This window comes from Ranitomeya imitator, unplaced genomic scaffold (assembly GCF_032444005.1).
Source record: "Ranitomeya imitator isolate aRanImi1 unplaced genomic scaffold, aRanImi1.pri SCAFFOLD_315, whole genome shotgun sequence".
In the NCBI taxonomy this organism is placed as follows: Eukaryota; Metazoa; Chordata; class Amphibia; order Anura; family Dendrobatidae; genus Ranitomeya; species Ranitomeya imitator.
In genome coordinates this window covers 92,361-104,539 of record NW_027193903.1, presented here as the reverse complement: position 1 = coordinate 104,539, position 12,179 = coordinate 92,361, and the positions used below count along the sequence as shown (strand labels likewise).

The 12,179-nt window shown below is 42.0% G+C and overlaps 1 protein-coding gene across 4 annotated transcripts in view; it reads right to left on the bottom strand.

The window, feature by feature from the left end:
• Positions 1–12,179, bottom strand: part of LOC138654429 (polyadenylate-binding protein 1-like) — a 31,044-nt gene that overhangs the window by 13,427 nt on the left and 5,438 nt on the right. For 2 of the 4 annotated variants that reach the window (XM_069743434.1, XM_069743433.1), the window contains exons 5-10: positions 4,321–4,457; positions 3,921–4,015; positions 2,622–2,759; positions 2,434–2,529; positions 1,859–2,125; positions 1,482–1,630 (exon numbers count right to left, since the gene is read on the bottom strand). In XM_069743434.1, coding sequence (XP_069599535.1) covers positions 1,541–1,630; positions 1,859–2,125; positions 2,434–2,529; positions 2,622–2,759; positions 3,921–4,015; positions 4,321–4,457 — 823 coding nt within the window. In that variant the 3' untranslated portion in view covers positions 1,482–1,540. Of the gene's footprint in view, positions 1–1,462; positions 1,631–1,858; positions 2,126–2,433; positions 2,530–2,621; positions 2,760–3,920; positions 4,016–4,320; positions 4,458–12,179 lie in introns of those variants that run through there. The other 2 variants (XM_069743432.1, XM_069743431.1) reach the window with 2 other exon arrangements.

Genomic DNA, 12,179 nt, shown 5'->3' with positions numbered 1-12,179 from the left:
GGATTATTTGTATAATAAAATCAATATGAATAATAGTACAGACTGACCCCTTGAAAATTATATCCTATATTATACTACCATGACAGGTTTAAACATCGCCCCAGGATGACATATATTATTAGCTGGATTTATATATAAAAAAAGACTTTCTGCATATATTGCAAGTACAGACCTATAGATACAAAATGTGCAAAATTGGTAGCAAATAGTAATTTATGTGCAATAAAGCAATATAAAGTGCAACAGGAGGGGGAAGGGAAAAAGGTCAATTATAACCATACAGTGTACTGAATATGTCAGTATATACACCTTATTATAACACGTGCACAACTATGTCAGAAAAAATAAAAAAACTTTTTTTGTGCAAAGAGAAAAAAAGGGGGGTTATATATACCCATAAGATATGCTGGATTATACCAGAAAGTGCTATGTGCAAAAAGAAAGTGTAAAAACTGAAAAAAAGCCACAATTGCAGGTTACACTATTCTAAGAGGAGTGTATACTAAACCATACTGCACAAAAATAGGTCTATAAGAAAGTATCAAATATATCTATATATTTCCAATAGTACTAATTATAGTGGCCAAAAAAATAAAAGAGCAGCTAAATCACCACCATAAAGTCACCACTGGCACACTCTGACCACCAGAGGGCCGGATACTAATCACTATGGTGTAATGCAGGGGGATGTACTTAAATCTTTAAATATACCTGTGAGGTCAGCTGAATCCCAAAGAAACGCACCCCGACGCGCGTTTCGGATTACTCCTTCTATCCTCTTAGAATAGTGTAACCTGCAATTGTGGCTTTTTTTCAGTTTTTACACTTTCTTTTTGCACATAGCACTTTCTGGTATAATCCAGCATATCTTATGGGTATATATAACCCCCCTTTTTTTCTCTTTGCACAAAAAAAGTTTTTTTATTTTTTCTGACATAGTTGTGCACGTGTTATAATAAGGTGTATATACTGACATATTCAGTACACTGTATGGTTATAATTGACCTTTTTCCCTTCCCCCTCCTGTTGCACTTTATATTGCTTTATTGCACATAAATTACTATTTGCTACCAATTTTGCACATTTTGTATCTATAGGTCTGTACTTGCAATATATGCAGAAAGTCTTTTTTTATATATAAATCCAGCTAATAATATATGTCATCCTGGGGCGATGTTTAAACCTGTCATGGTAGTATAATATAGGATATAATTTTCAAGGGGTCAGTCTGTACTATTATTCATATTGATTTTATTATACAAATAATCTCATTGTGCACATTTGTGTCTTTTATCATTGTTACTTATTGCCAAGTGTATATATAATAAAGGCATTTTAATCTCATTCCTGCTTGGGAGATCTTCTTTGGCTTTGCTATATTGGCTGTGGTTGCTTTCCCTTGGTACGGTGGTGGTTTCCACATTTCTCTCCACAGGACACTAGTCACTGACACTTGTAATTATAATTTTAATATTCTTTTAATATTCTTTTATTGATTTGTTATTTATCATACAGTGATTGGTGTACCTGGGGCTGTTACTTAATTGAACATACTTTGTGGTGTCCGGCTAGGACTTGGCACAACCTGCGGTTTCGGTACTGTATGACAGCATCCTGCATGGTTCTGGACCTAAAAACAAGTTTAGGTTGTAATAAATGGATTGTATATCGTTAGAAAAACATGGCTACTTTCTTTCTGTAACAGTTCCCATCTTTCCACACGTCGAGTGTGGTTTTGTAACTCAGCCCTATTCTCTCGAATGGAGCTGATCTGCAAGACCAGCCACAACCTTAGAACAAGGATGGCACTGTTTCTGTAAGAAAGCTTTCTGTAGGTTGTTTTTATCTGGAGACTTACTTGTGAAGCAGGTGGCATTATAAAGCTGGGAGGTGGTGGTGGTTGGTAGGTATTGATGACTTGGTTGGGTACAATTCGGATATGATCCATCTTCTTCTGGTTGGCTAGAGGAGCTAGCCGATCCTTCTTACACTGTGCAAAGGCGACATACAATGGCTTGGAGTCTACAATCCTTCCGTTCATCTCTGTGACCGCTTTGGTTGCTTCCTCGGGAGCGGAGAAGCAGACAAAACCAAACCCTTTGCTGCGTCTACCTTCCATCATGACCTGAAATATTACATCACCTGACATCCTTACAATGAAACATAGGAAAATAAATAGTACACCCTCACCTAAGAAGGTTCACGCTAAAGGGTCATTCCCGACATTGAAAGTTATCATCTACTCATCACTCTATTCCTAAAGGATCCATGGGGTCCCAGCAGTAAGACCACCGCAAATCCACAAGTTATCACCTCTCCTATGTATCGATGAAAACGTCTAATGTTGGCCATAAGTATAACCCTTAATGTTACGTAGATGAAAATGAATGTGAGGATAGAAAGAAGAAAGAAGCAGATACAAGCTGAGCTCACCTTAGCACTGATGATGGTGCCATAACGGGAAAACACCTGATGCAGTAGCCTGTCATCAATGCAATCTGCAAGATTGTTAATGTAGAGATTGACACCCTAAAATTAGAAGAAGAAAAAAGTTATTAAAAATGCAGAATTTTTTTCAAACACTCACACAAATTAAATACAAAGGGAGTGAAGTCACTCACCTGGGAACTGGTGATCCATTCTTGGTTTATTTGCTCGAACGTCCTCCTAACCTCTGGTTGTCTTTCCAACTTCTTCTGGGCTCTTCCAACATAAATGGCCTTACCATTCACATCTTTACCATTCATTTCATTCACGGCCTTATAGAAGTAGGAAAATAGTTACTTTACTCCCATACGTTGGTCACAAGAACAAGATCTCTCACCCTGAGGGATCAGGACACCATTTCCTACGGACTGTCATTTTTTGATCTCCTAAGGACAGGGTTTCATCCCATCCTGAGAGAGCTGATCTTCCCCTGGTTCTTTGTTCACATGGTGCACACCTGACTATTGTAGATTGCAAAATGATTGCAACCTATATTATCCTCGCCAGGAGGGGTATTCCCATCTTAGGCATTGATGGCGTAATCATCTGATGCTATCCCTGCCTGATAGATAAGGTTCCAGAGGTGGCACCCGATCTCAAGAAAAGGGGTCCCTCAACCTCCAACCTGTCTGGATGGCCAGTGGATGGCTGCTGCATCCAGGTGGAGAATGAAGAGGTGGTTGCACATGTACACATCCTTAGATAGCTGAGCACACGCACAGCCACGCCACTTCCCACAGGGACCCCTGTTTTGTGGGTATTCAGTAAATGTCTGAAAAAGTAAAACCCCCTTAGAGTATGTGCACACTGAGTCTTTTTGCTGAGTTTTTGAAGCAGGAACTACCAAGTTTGTGAGGAGTTTTGAGTCTCAGAGGAGGATTCAGAGAGTTTCCGCTCAGTGGCTGTGTGCATACATCATCTTTTTCAAGTGGATTCCGAGCGGAATCCATCTGAAAAAGTGTCTCAAAAGCTCTTAAAAAAATTAACATAATACACAGCAGTGTCAAAATCCATTACTCTGCCCATGTTCAGTATTTTGTTACTTCTTTTCACTGCTTCAGGGTTTGGAAACCTTGGAGCAATTAAAAGAGGTAACATGTTTATTCTCTCATAATGAAGATATAAGGGAGAAGATGTCAGAGCAAAAATAGGAAAAAAAAAGCCACCGACTGAAGTAGCTTCACCTGAGAAAAGTCGGCAGCTGCGCCAGAATCTAATGCACATAGGCAATTTCTGCTCCAAAATGTAAAACAATGCCGTAGGGGTATAGGCCCTGAGATCCCAACTAACAGTACAAAGGGGAATGCTGTCTCACGAGAGTGGTATACAGACTGATAAATGATTATTGCTGCTCATCTTCCACCAACTTAGACGGCCTACAATAACAGAGATACCAATCCTGACTCCAGATATTTCGTAAGTCTCCATCTCACTTTTAGGGCGTCCTCGTGTTTCTTAAAGCTCACAAAGCCGAATCCCTTGGACGTCCCATTTTGATCAGTCATGACTTTAACGCTCCGTGTAGGCCCTAAAGTGAGAGTATTGCCCAAATTTAGGTTTCGGAAGCTTTAGGACAACCCATATATAAGTCTGACTTCAGAAGACTGTATTGTGGCCATATTTTATTCTTTGTGTTATTGCTCGATGTCCCGACCCATCAGCGGGCCTCCTGGCCCAGAACGTACATCATAAATGGCTGCGATGCGGTTACCTCAGGTTATGAGACCCGCTGATGGGTCGGGACGTGGAGCAATAATACAGAGAATAAAATATGGCCACAATACGGTCTTCTGAAATAACCGTGATTCTCGTAGCTACACGATTCATATTTACCGTATTTGCTGAACAATTCCTTGAGCCGTTCATCGTCCATATTTTCTCCAAAGTTATTGATGTAAACATTAGTGTATAAAGAACTGGCAACAACTTCAGGTTCTCGTTTGTGACTGGACTTGGAATGTTCAATATACCTTTACAGAGAATGCAGACACGTTTATCCAAAATTGTTATTTACAAGCGGCAAAAAAACTCCAAACATTTAGCCCACTTTCACCCGATCAGTATTCAGTCAGTATTTGTAGCCAAAACCAGGAGAGGAACTATCAGAGGAAAAGTGTGATAGAAACACCTGCACCACTTCTGGATTTATCACCTGCTCCTGGTTTTGGCTACAAATACTGAGCGTGTGAACGTGGCCTTAGAGGGGTATTCCTATGTAGATATTTGTATATACAGTGGGGCAAAAAAGTATTTGGTCAGTCAGCAATAGTGCAAGTTCCACCACTTAAAAAGATGAGAGGCGTCTGTAATTTACATCATAGGTAGACCTCAACTATGGGAGACAAACTGAGAAAAAAAAATCCAGAAAATCACATTGTCTGTTTTTTTAACATTTTATTTGCATATTATGGTGGAAAATAAGTATTTGGTCAGAAACAAACAATCAAGATTTCTGGCTCTCACAGACCTGTAACTTCTTCTTTAAGAGTCTCCTCTTTCCTCCACTCATTACCTGTAGTAATGGCACCAGTTTAAACTTGTTATCAGTATAAAAAGACACCTGTGCACACCCTCAAACAGTCTGACTCCAAACTCCACTATGGTGAAGACCAAAGAGCTGTCAAAGGACACCAGAAACAAAATTGTAGCCCTGCACCAGGCTGGGAAGACTGAATCTGCAATAGCCAACCAGCTTGGAGTGAAGAAATCAACAGTGGGAGCAATAATTAGAAAATGGAAGACATACAAGACCACTGATAATCTCCCTCGATCTGGGGCTCCACGCAAAATCCCACCCCGTGGGGTCAGAATGATCACAAGAACGGTGAGCAAAAATCCCAGAACCACGCGGGGGGACCTAGTGAATGAACTGCAGAGAGCTGGGACCAATGTAACAAGGCCTACCATAAGTAACACACTACGCCACCATGGACTCAGATCCTGCAGTGCCAGACGTGTCCCACTGCTTAAGCCAGTACATGTCCGGGCCCGTCTGAAGTTTGCTAGAGAGCATTTGGATGATCCAGAGGAGTTTTGGGAGAATGTCCTATGGTCTGATGAAACCAAACTGGAACTGTTTGGTAGAAACACAACTTGTCGTGTTTGGAGGAAAAAGAATACTGAGTTGCATCCATCAAACACCATACCTACTGTAAAGCATGGTGGTGGAAACATCATGCTTTGGGGCTGTTTCTCTGCAAAGGGGCCAGGACGACTGATCCGGGTACATGAAAGAATGAATGGGGCCATGTATCGTGAGATTTTGAGTGCAAACCTCCTTCCATCAGCAAGGGCATTGAACATGAAACGTGGCTGGGTCTTTCAACATGACAATGATCCAAAGCACACCGCCAGGGCAATGAAGGAGTGGCTTCGTAAGAAGCATTTCAAGGTCCTGGAGTGGCCTAGCCAGTCTCCAGATCTCAACCCTATAGAAAACCTTTGGAGGGAGTTGAAAGTCCGTGTTGCCAAGCGAAAAGCCAAAAACATCACTGTTCTAGAGGAGATCTGCATGGAGGAATGGGCCAACATACCAACAACAGTGTGTGGCAACCTTGTGAAGACTTACAGAAAACGTTTGACCTCTGTCATGGCCAACAAAGGATACAGTGGGGCAAAAAAGTATTTAGTCAGTCAGCAATAGTGCAAGTTCCACCACTTAAAAAGATGAGAGGCGTCTGTAATTTACATCATAGGTAGACCTCAACTATGGGAGACAAACTGAGAAAAAAAAATCCAGAAAATCACATTGTCTGTTTTTTTAACATTTTATTTGCATATTATGAGGGAAAATAAGTATTTGGTCAGAAACAAAATTTCATCTCAATACTTTGTAATATATCCTTTGTTGCCAATGACAGAGGTCAAACGTTTTCTGTAAGTCTTCACAAGGTTGCCACACACTGTTGTTGGCCCATTCCTCCATGCAGATCTCCTCTAGAGCAGTGATGTTTTTGGCTTTTCGCTTGGCAACACGGACTTTCAACTCCCTCCAAAGGTTTTTTTATAGGGTTGAGATCTGGAGACTGGCTAGGCCACTCCAGGACCTTGAAATGCTTCTTACGAAGCCACTCCTTCGTTGCCCTGGCGATGTGCTTTGGATCATTGTCATGTTGAAAGACCCAGCCACGTTTCATCTTCAATGCCCTTGCTGATGGAAGGAGGTTTGCACTCAAAATCTCACGATACATGGCCCCATTCATTCTTTCATGTACCCGGATCAGTCGTCCTGGCCCCTTTGCAGAGAAACAGCCCCAAAGCATGATGTTTCCACCACCATGCTTTACAGTAGGTATGGTGTTTGATGGATGCAACTCAGTATTCTTTTTCCTCCAAACACGACAAGTTGTGTTTCTACCAAACAGTTCCAGTTTGGTTTCATCAGACCATAGGACATTCTCCCAAAACTCCTCTGGATCATCCAAATACTCTCTAGCAAACTTCAGACGGGCCCGGACATGTACTGGCTTAAGCAGTGGGACACGTCTGGCACTGCAGGATCTGAGTCCATGGTGGCGTAGTGTGTTACTTATGGTAGGCCTTGTTACATTGGTCCCAGCTCTCTGCAGTTCATTCACTAGGTCCCCCCGCATGGTTCTGGGATTTTTGCTCACCGTTCTTGTGATCATTCTGACCCCACGGGGTGGGATTTTGCGTGGAGCCCCAGATCGAGGGAGATTATCAGTGGTCTTGTATGTCTTCCATTTTCTAATTATTGCTCCCACTGTTGATTTCTTCACTCCAAGCTGGTTGGCTATTACAGATTTAGTCTTCCCAGCCTGGTGCAGGGCTACAATTTTGTTTCTGGTGTCCTTTGACAGCTCTTTGGTCTTCACCATAGTGGAGTTTGGAGTCAGACTGTTTGAGGGTGTGCACAGGTGTCTTTTTATACTGATAACAAGTTTAAACAGGTGCCATTACTACAGGTAATGAGTGGAGGAAAGAGGAGACTCTTAAAGAAGAAGTTACAGGTCTGTGAGAGCCAGAAATCTTGATTGTTTGTTTCTGACCAAATACTTATTTTCCACCATAATATGCAAATAAAATGTTAAAAAAAACAGACAATGTGATTTTCTGGATTTTTTTTTCTCAGTTTGTCTCCCATAGTTGAGGTCTACCTATGATGTAAATTACAGACGCCTCTCATCTTTTTAAGTGGTGGAACTTGCACTATTGCTGACTGACTAAATACTTTTTTGCCCCACTGTATATTACAAAGTATTGAGATGAAATTTTGTTTCTGACCAAATACTTATTTTCCACCATAATATGCAAATAAATTGTTAAAAAAACAGACAATGTGATTTTCTGGATTTTTTTTTCTCAGTTTGTCTCCCATAGTTGAGGTCTACCTATGATGTAAATTACAGACGCCTCTCATCTTTTTAAGTGGTGGAACTTGCACTATTGCTGACTGACTAAATACTTTTTTGCCCCACTGTATGTGTGTAGTATATTTATATTTATTTCTGTATATACATTGTGAAATCTCTGCCACTGTACCATTAATTGCAGAAAACATTTATTCGGATATATAGAACTGATTTTTAGTTGCAGACATTTTGGCAATGTTTGGATGTACCCATAAAAATTTGTGGCACACACACTGTCCTAGATACGTGGAGCCTGGTAGAACAGGGTCTGGGAACCCCAATTTTCCCTATAGCTGGCAGCGCGGTTATCCACCTTTGGGGACACTTTGTTTCTTACTTAAATGCATATATTCTTGGCTAAAATTTAGTTTTGCAATTGGGTTTCATTAAGAATGTTGCACCATTTGCCTTGTATAGCCTCAGTGTTGCTCTGTCTAGTGCTGGCTGCAGAATGGGTTAACTGAAAATCCAAGAGTGAGCTCATTCTAAGGCCGGCGTCACACTACCGTGTTTTACGGACGTAAGAGAGGTGCAGAAAATACGGATTGCATACGGTACAATGCTTCTCTATGCCCCTGCTCCTATCAGCCGTATTTTACTGATCCGTATTATACGGTCTTCTACAGCCGTAGAAAATCGCAGCATGCTGCGTTTGTCACCGTATTGCGCAAAAAATACGCCAATGAAAGTCTATGGGGGCCAGAAAAATACGGATTACACACGGACCAGCAGTGTGACTTGCGAGAAATACGCTGCGGTGTTAGAGAGAAAAGCCGGCAATTCAGCGCGGTGTACAGTAAAATCACACTGACAGGTTACAATAGAATAGGTAGAATAAATGTGTACACATAGAATAGGTATATATATATATATATATATATTTATATATATGTCATTGAGACACATATATGTATATATTAATATTTCATACAGCGCTAGATAGCTTTAAAGCCGGTAATTCAATTGCCGGCTTTTGCTATCTCCTTCCTAAACCCGACATGATATGAGACCTGGTTTACATACAGTAAACCATCTCATATCACCATTTTTTTTGCATATTCCACACTACTGTTAGTAGTGTGTATGTGCAAAATTTGGGCGGAAACAATTGGCGTGGGCTCCCGCACAATTTTCTCCGCCAGAGTGGTAAAGCCAGTGAGTGTGGGCAGATATTAATAGCCTGGAGGGTCCATGGTTATTGCCCCCCCCCCCCCCCCCGGCTAAAAACACCTGCCCCCCGCCACCCCAGAAAAGGCACATCTGGAAGATGCGCCTATTCTGGCACTTGGCCACTCTCTTCCCATTCCCGTGTAGCGGTGGGATATGGGGTAATGAAGGGTTAATGTCACCTTGCTATTGTAAGGTGACATTAAGCCAGATTAATAATGGAGAGGCGTCAATTATGACACCTATCCATTATTAATCCAATAGTATGAAATGGTTAAAAAACAATATCCCATACCTTCCGATGATCTGTCACGTCCCACGATGTAAATCCATCTGAAGGGGTTAAATTATTTTACAGGCAGGAGTTCTGCTATAATGCAGCTGTGCTCCTGCCTGTAAAACCCCAGCGAATGAATGGAAAGTAGGACAATGACCTGTAGTTACCTTCATTCGCGGTGATGCACCATCTGCTGGTTGTCCTCATATGACCTCGAGCGTGGGAACTTTTCAGAATATTTTCCCAGCCTCTTCCAGATGTGCCTTTTCTGGGGTGGCTGGGGGCAGATGTTTTTAGCCGGGGGGGTGGGGGGGGGGGGGGGCGAAAACCATAGACCCTCTCCAGGCTATTAATATCTGCCCTCAGTCACTGGCTTTACTACTCTGGCGGAGAAAATTGCGCGGGAGCCCACGCCAATTTTTTTCACCATTTAACCCTTTAATTTAATATCTAGAGCGCCCAAATTTTGCACATACACACTACTGACATTAGTAGTGTGTAATATGTAACAAAAATGGGGATATGAGATGGTTTACTGTATGTAAACCATGTCTCATATCATGTCGGGTTTGGGAAGGAGATAGCAAAAGCCGGCAATTGAATTACTGGCTTTAAAGCTATCTCTCGCTGGATAAAATATTAACCCCTTCATGACCTTGGGATTTTTAGTTTTTCCGTGTTCGTTTTTCACTCCCCTCCTTCCCAGAGCCATAACTTTTTTATTTTTCCGTCAATTTGGCCATGTGAGGGCTTATTTTTTGCGGGACGAGTTGTACTTTTGAACGCCATCATTGGTTTTAGCATGTCGTGTACTAGAAAACGGGAAAAAAATTCCAAGTGCAGTGAAATTGCAAAAAAAGTGCAATCCCACACTTGTTTTTTGTTTGGCTTTTTTGCTAGGTTCACTAAATGCTAAAACTGACCTGACATTATGATTCTCCAGGTCACTACGAGTTCATAGACACCTAACATGTGTAGGTTATTTTTTACCTAAGTGTGGTGAAAAAAAATTCCAAGGTTTGCAGAAAAAAAAAATTGCGCCATTTTTCCATACTCGTGGCGTCTCCATTTTTCATGATCTGGGGTCGGTTGAGGGCTTATTTTTTGCTTGCCGAGATGACGTTTTTAATGATAGCATTTTGGTGCAGATACGTTCTTTTGATCGCCCGTTATTGCATTTTAATGCAATGTTGCGGCGACCAAAAAAACATAATTCTGGCGTTTCAAATTTCTTTCTCACTACGCTGTTTAGCGATCAGGTTAATGCTTTTTTTTAATTGATAGATCGGGCGATTCTGAGCGCGGCGATACCAAATATGTGTAGATTTGATATTTTTATTGATTTATTTTGATTGGGGCGAAAGGGGGGTGATTTAAACTTATATTTTTTTTATTTTTTTCACATTTTTTTAAACTTTTTTTTAATTTTTGCCATGCTTCAATAGCCTCCATGGGAGGCTAGAAGCAGGCACAGCACGATCGGCTCTGCTACATAGCAGCGATCTGCTGATCGCTACTATGTAGCAGAACTGCAGGTGTGCTGTGAGCGCTGACCACAGGGTGGCGCTCACAGCTACCGGCGATCAGTAACCATAGAGGTCTCAAGGAGCTCTATGGTTACTATGGAGAAGCATCGCCTACCTCCGATCATGTGACGGGGTCGGCGATGACGTCATTTCCGGACGCCCGGACGGATGCGGTAGTTAAATGCCTCTGTCTGCGTTTGACAGCAGCATTTAACTAGTTAATAGGCGCGGGCAGATCGCGATTCTGCTCGCGCCTATTACGGGCACATGTCAGCTGTTCAAAACAGCTGACATGTCCCGGCTTTGATGCGGGCTCACCGCGGAGCCCTGCATCAAAGCAGGGGATCTGACCTTGGACGTACTATCCCGTCCGAGGTCAGAAAGGGGTTAATATATATATATATATATATATATATAGACAGCATATATGTTGTTACGATTTTTTGAGCACATGGATCCATTGTATGTCCATATGTCGGTTTTGCAAGCCTGCGAGAAAATCTCGCAGTACGGATGCCATACGGATTACATATGGAGGATGCCATGCGCAAAATACGCTGACACACCCTGCCTACGGAGGAGATACGGACCACTATTTTGGGGACTTTTCTACGTAATTTACGGACCATATTTTTATACGCTGAGTGTGAGGCCGGCCTAAGGGTATGTGCACACGTAGAATGGTCCACTGCGGATTTACTGCGTTTTTACACCTGCGGTTTTCTGTTATGGAGCAGGTGTAAAACCGCTGCGGATCCCGCACAAAGAATTGACATGCTGCCGAATGTAAACCGCTGCGTTTCCGCGCGTTTTTTTCCACAGCATGTGCACTGCGGATTGAGTTTCCCATAGGTTTACTTTGTACTGTACAACGCATGGGAAACTGCTGCGGAAACGCTGCAGATTTTGCTGCTGTGTGTAAACATAGCCTAAGGATCCAGAAAGAGAGCTTCTAACACTTATCTGTCTATTTCTGAGCTCTTCTCAGCTGATTTATGACCACTGACCACAGAAAAGTTGAATGTGCAGGGAGGAGGAGACAAACAGCCTGTAAAAGCCAAAAGGTGCAAATTTTGTAAGGAAACTGAATTGCAAAAATGACTTTTAGCCCCAAATAAATGCAATTAAGTAAAAAAAAAAGTCCCCAGAGGTGGATAACCCCTGCCACTGGCGACATGTAAGTCAATAATCGATTGTGGATTCTTTGTGTTAGGCCGTCTTGGCACGTCTCAGTCTGTATACAGGTCGCGGTTTGCAGACCAGCCGAAGGTCTCCTGACCCGAACCCTAAAGCTTGAAATATACCTATGAGAATGTTGATTTGGGGTCCAGGAGTCCAGAAATCCCAGAC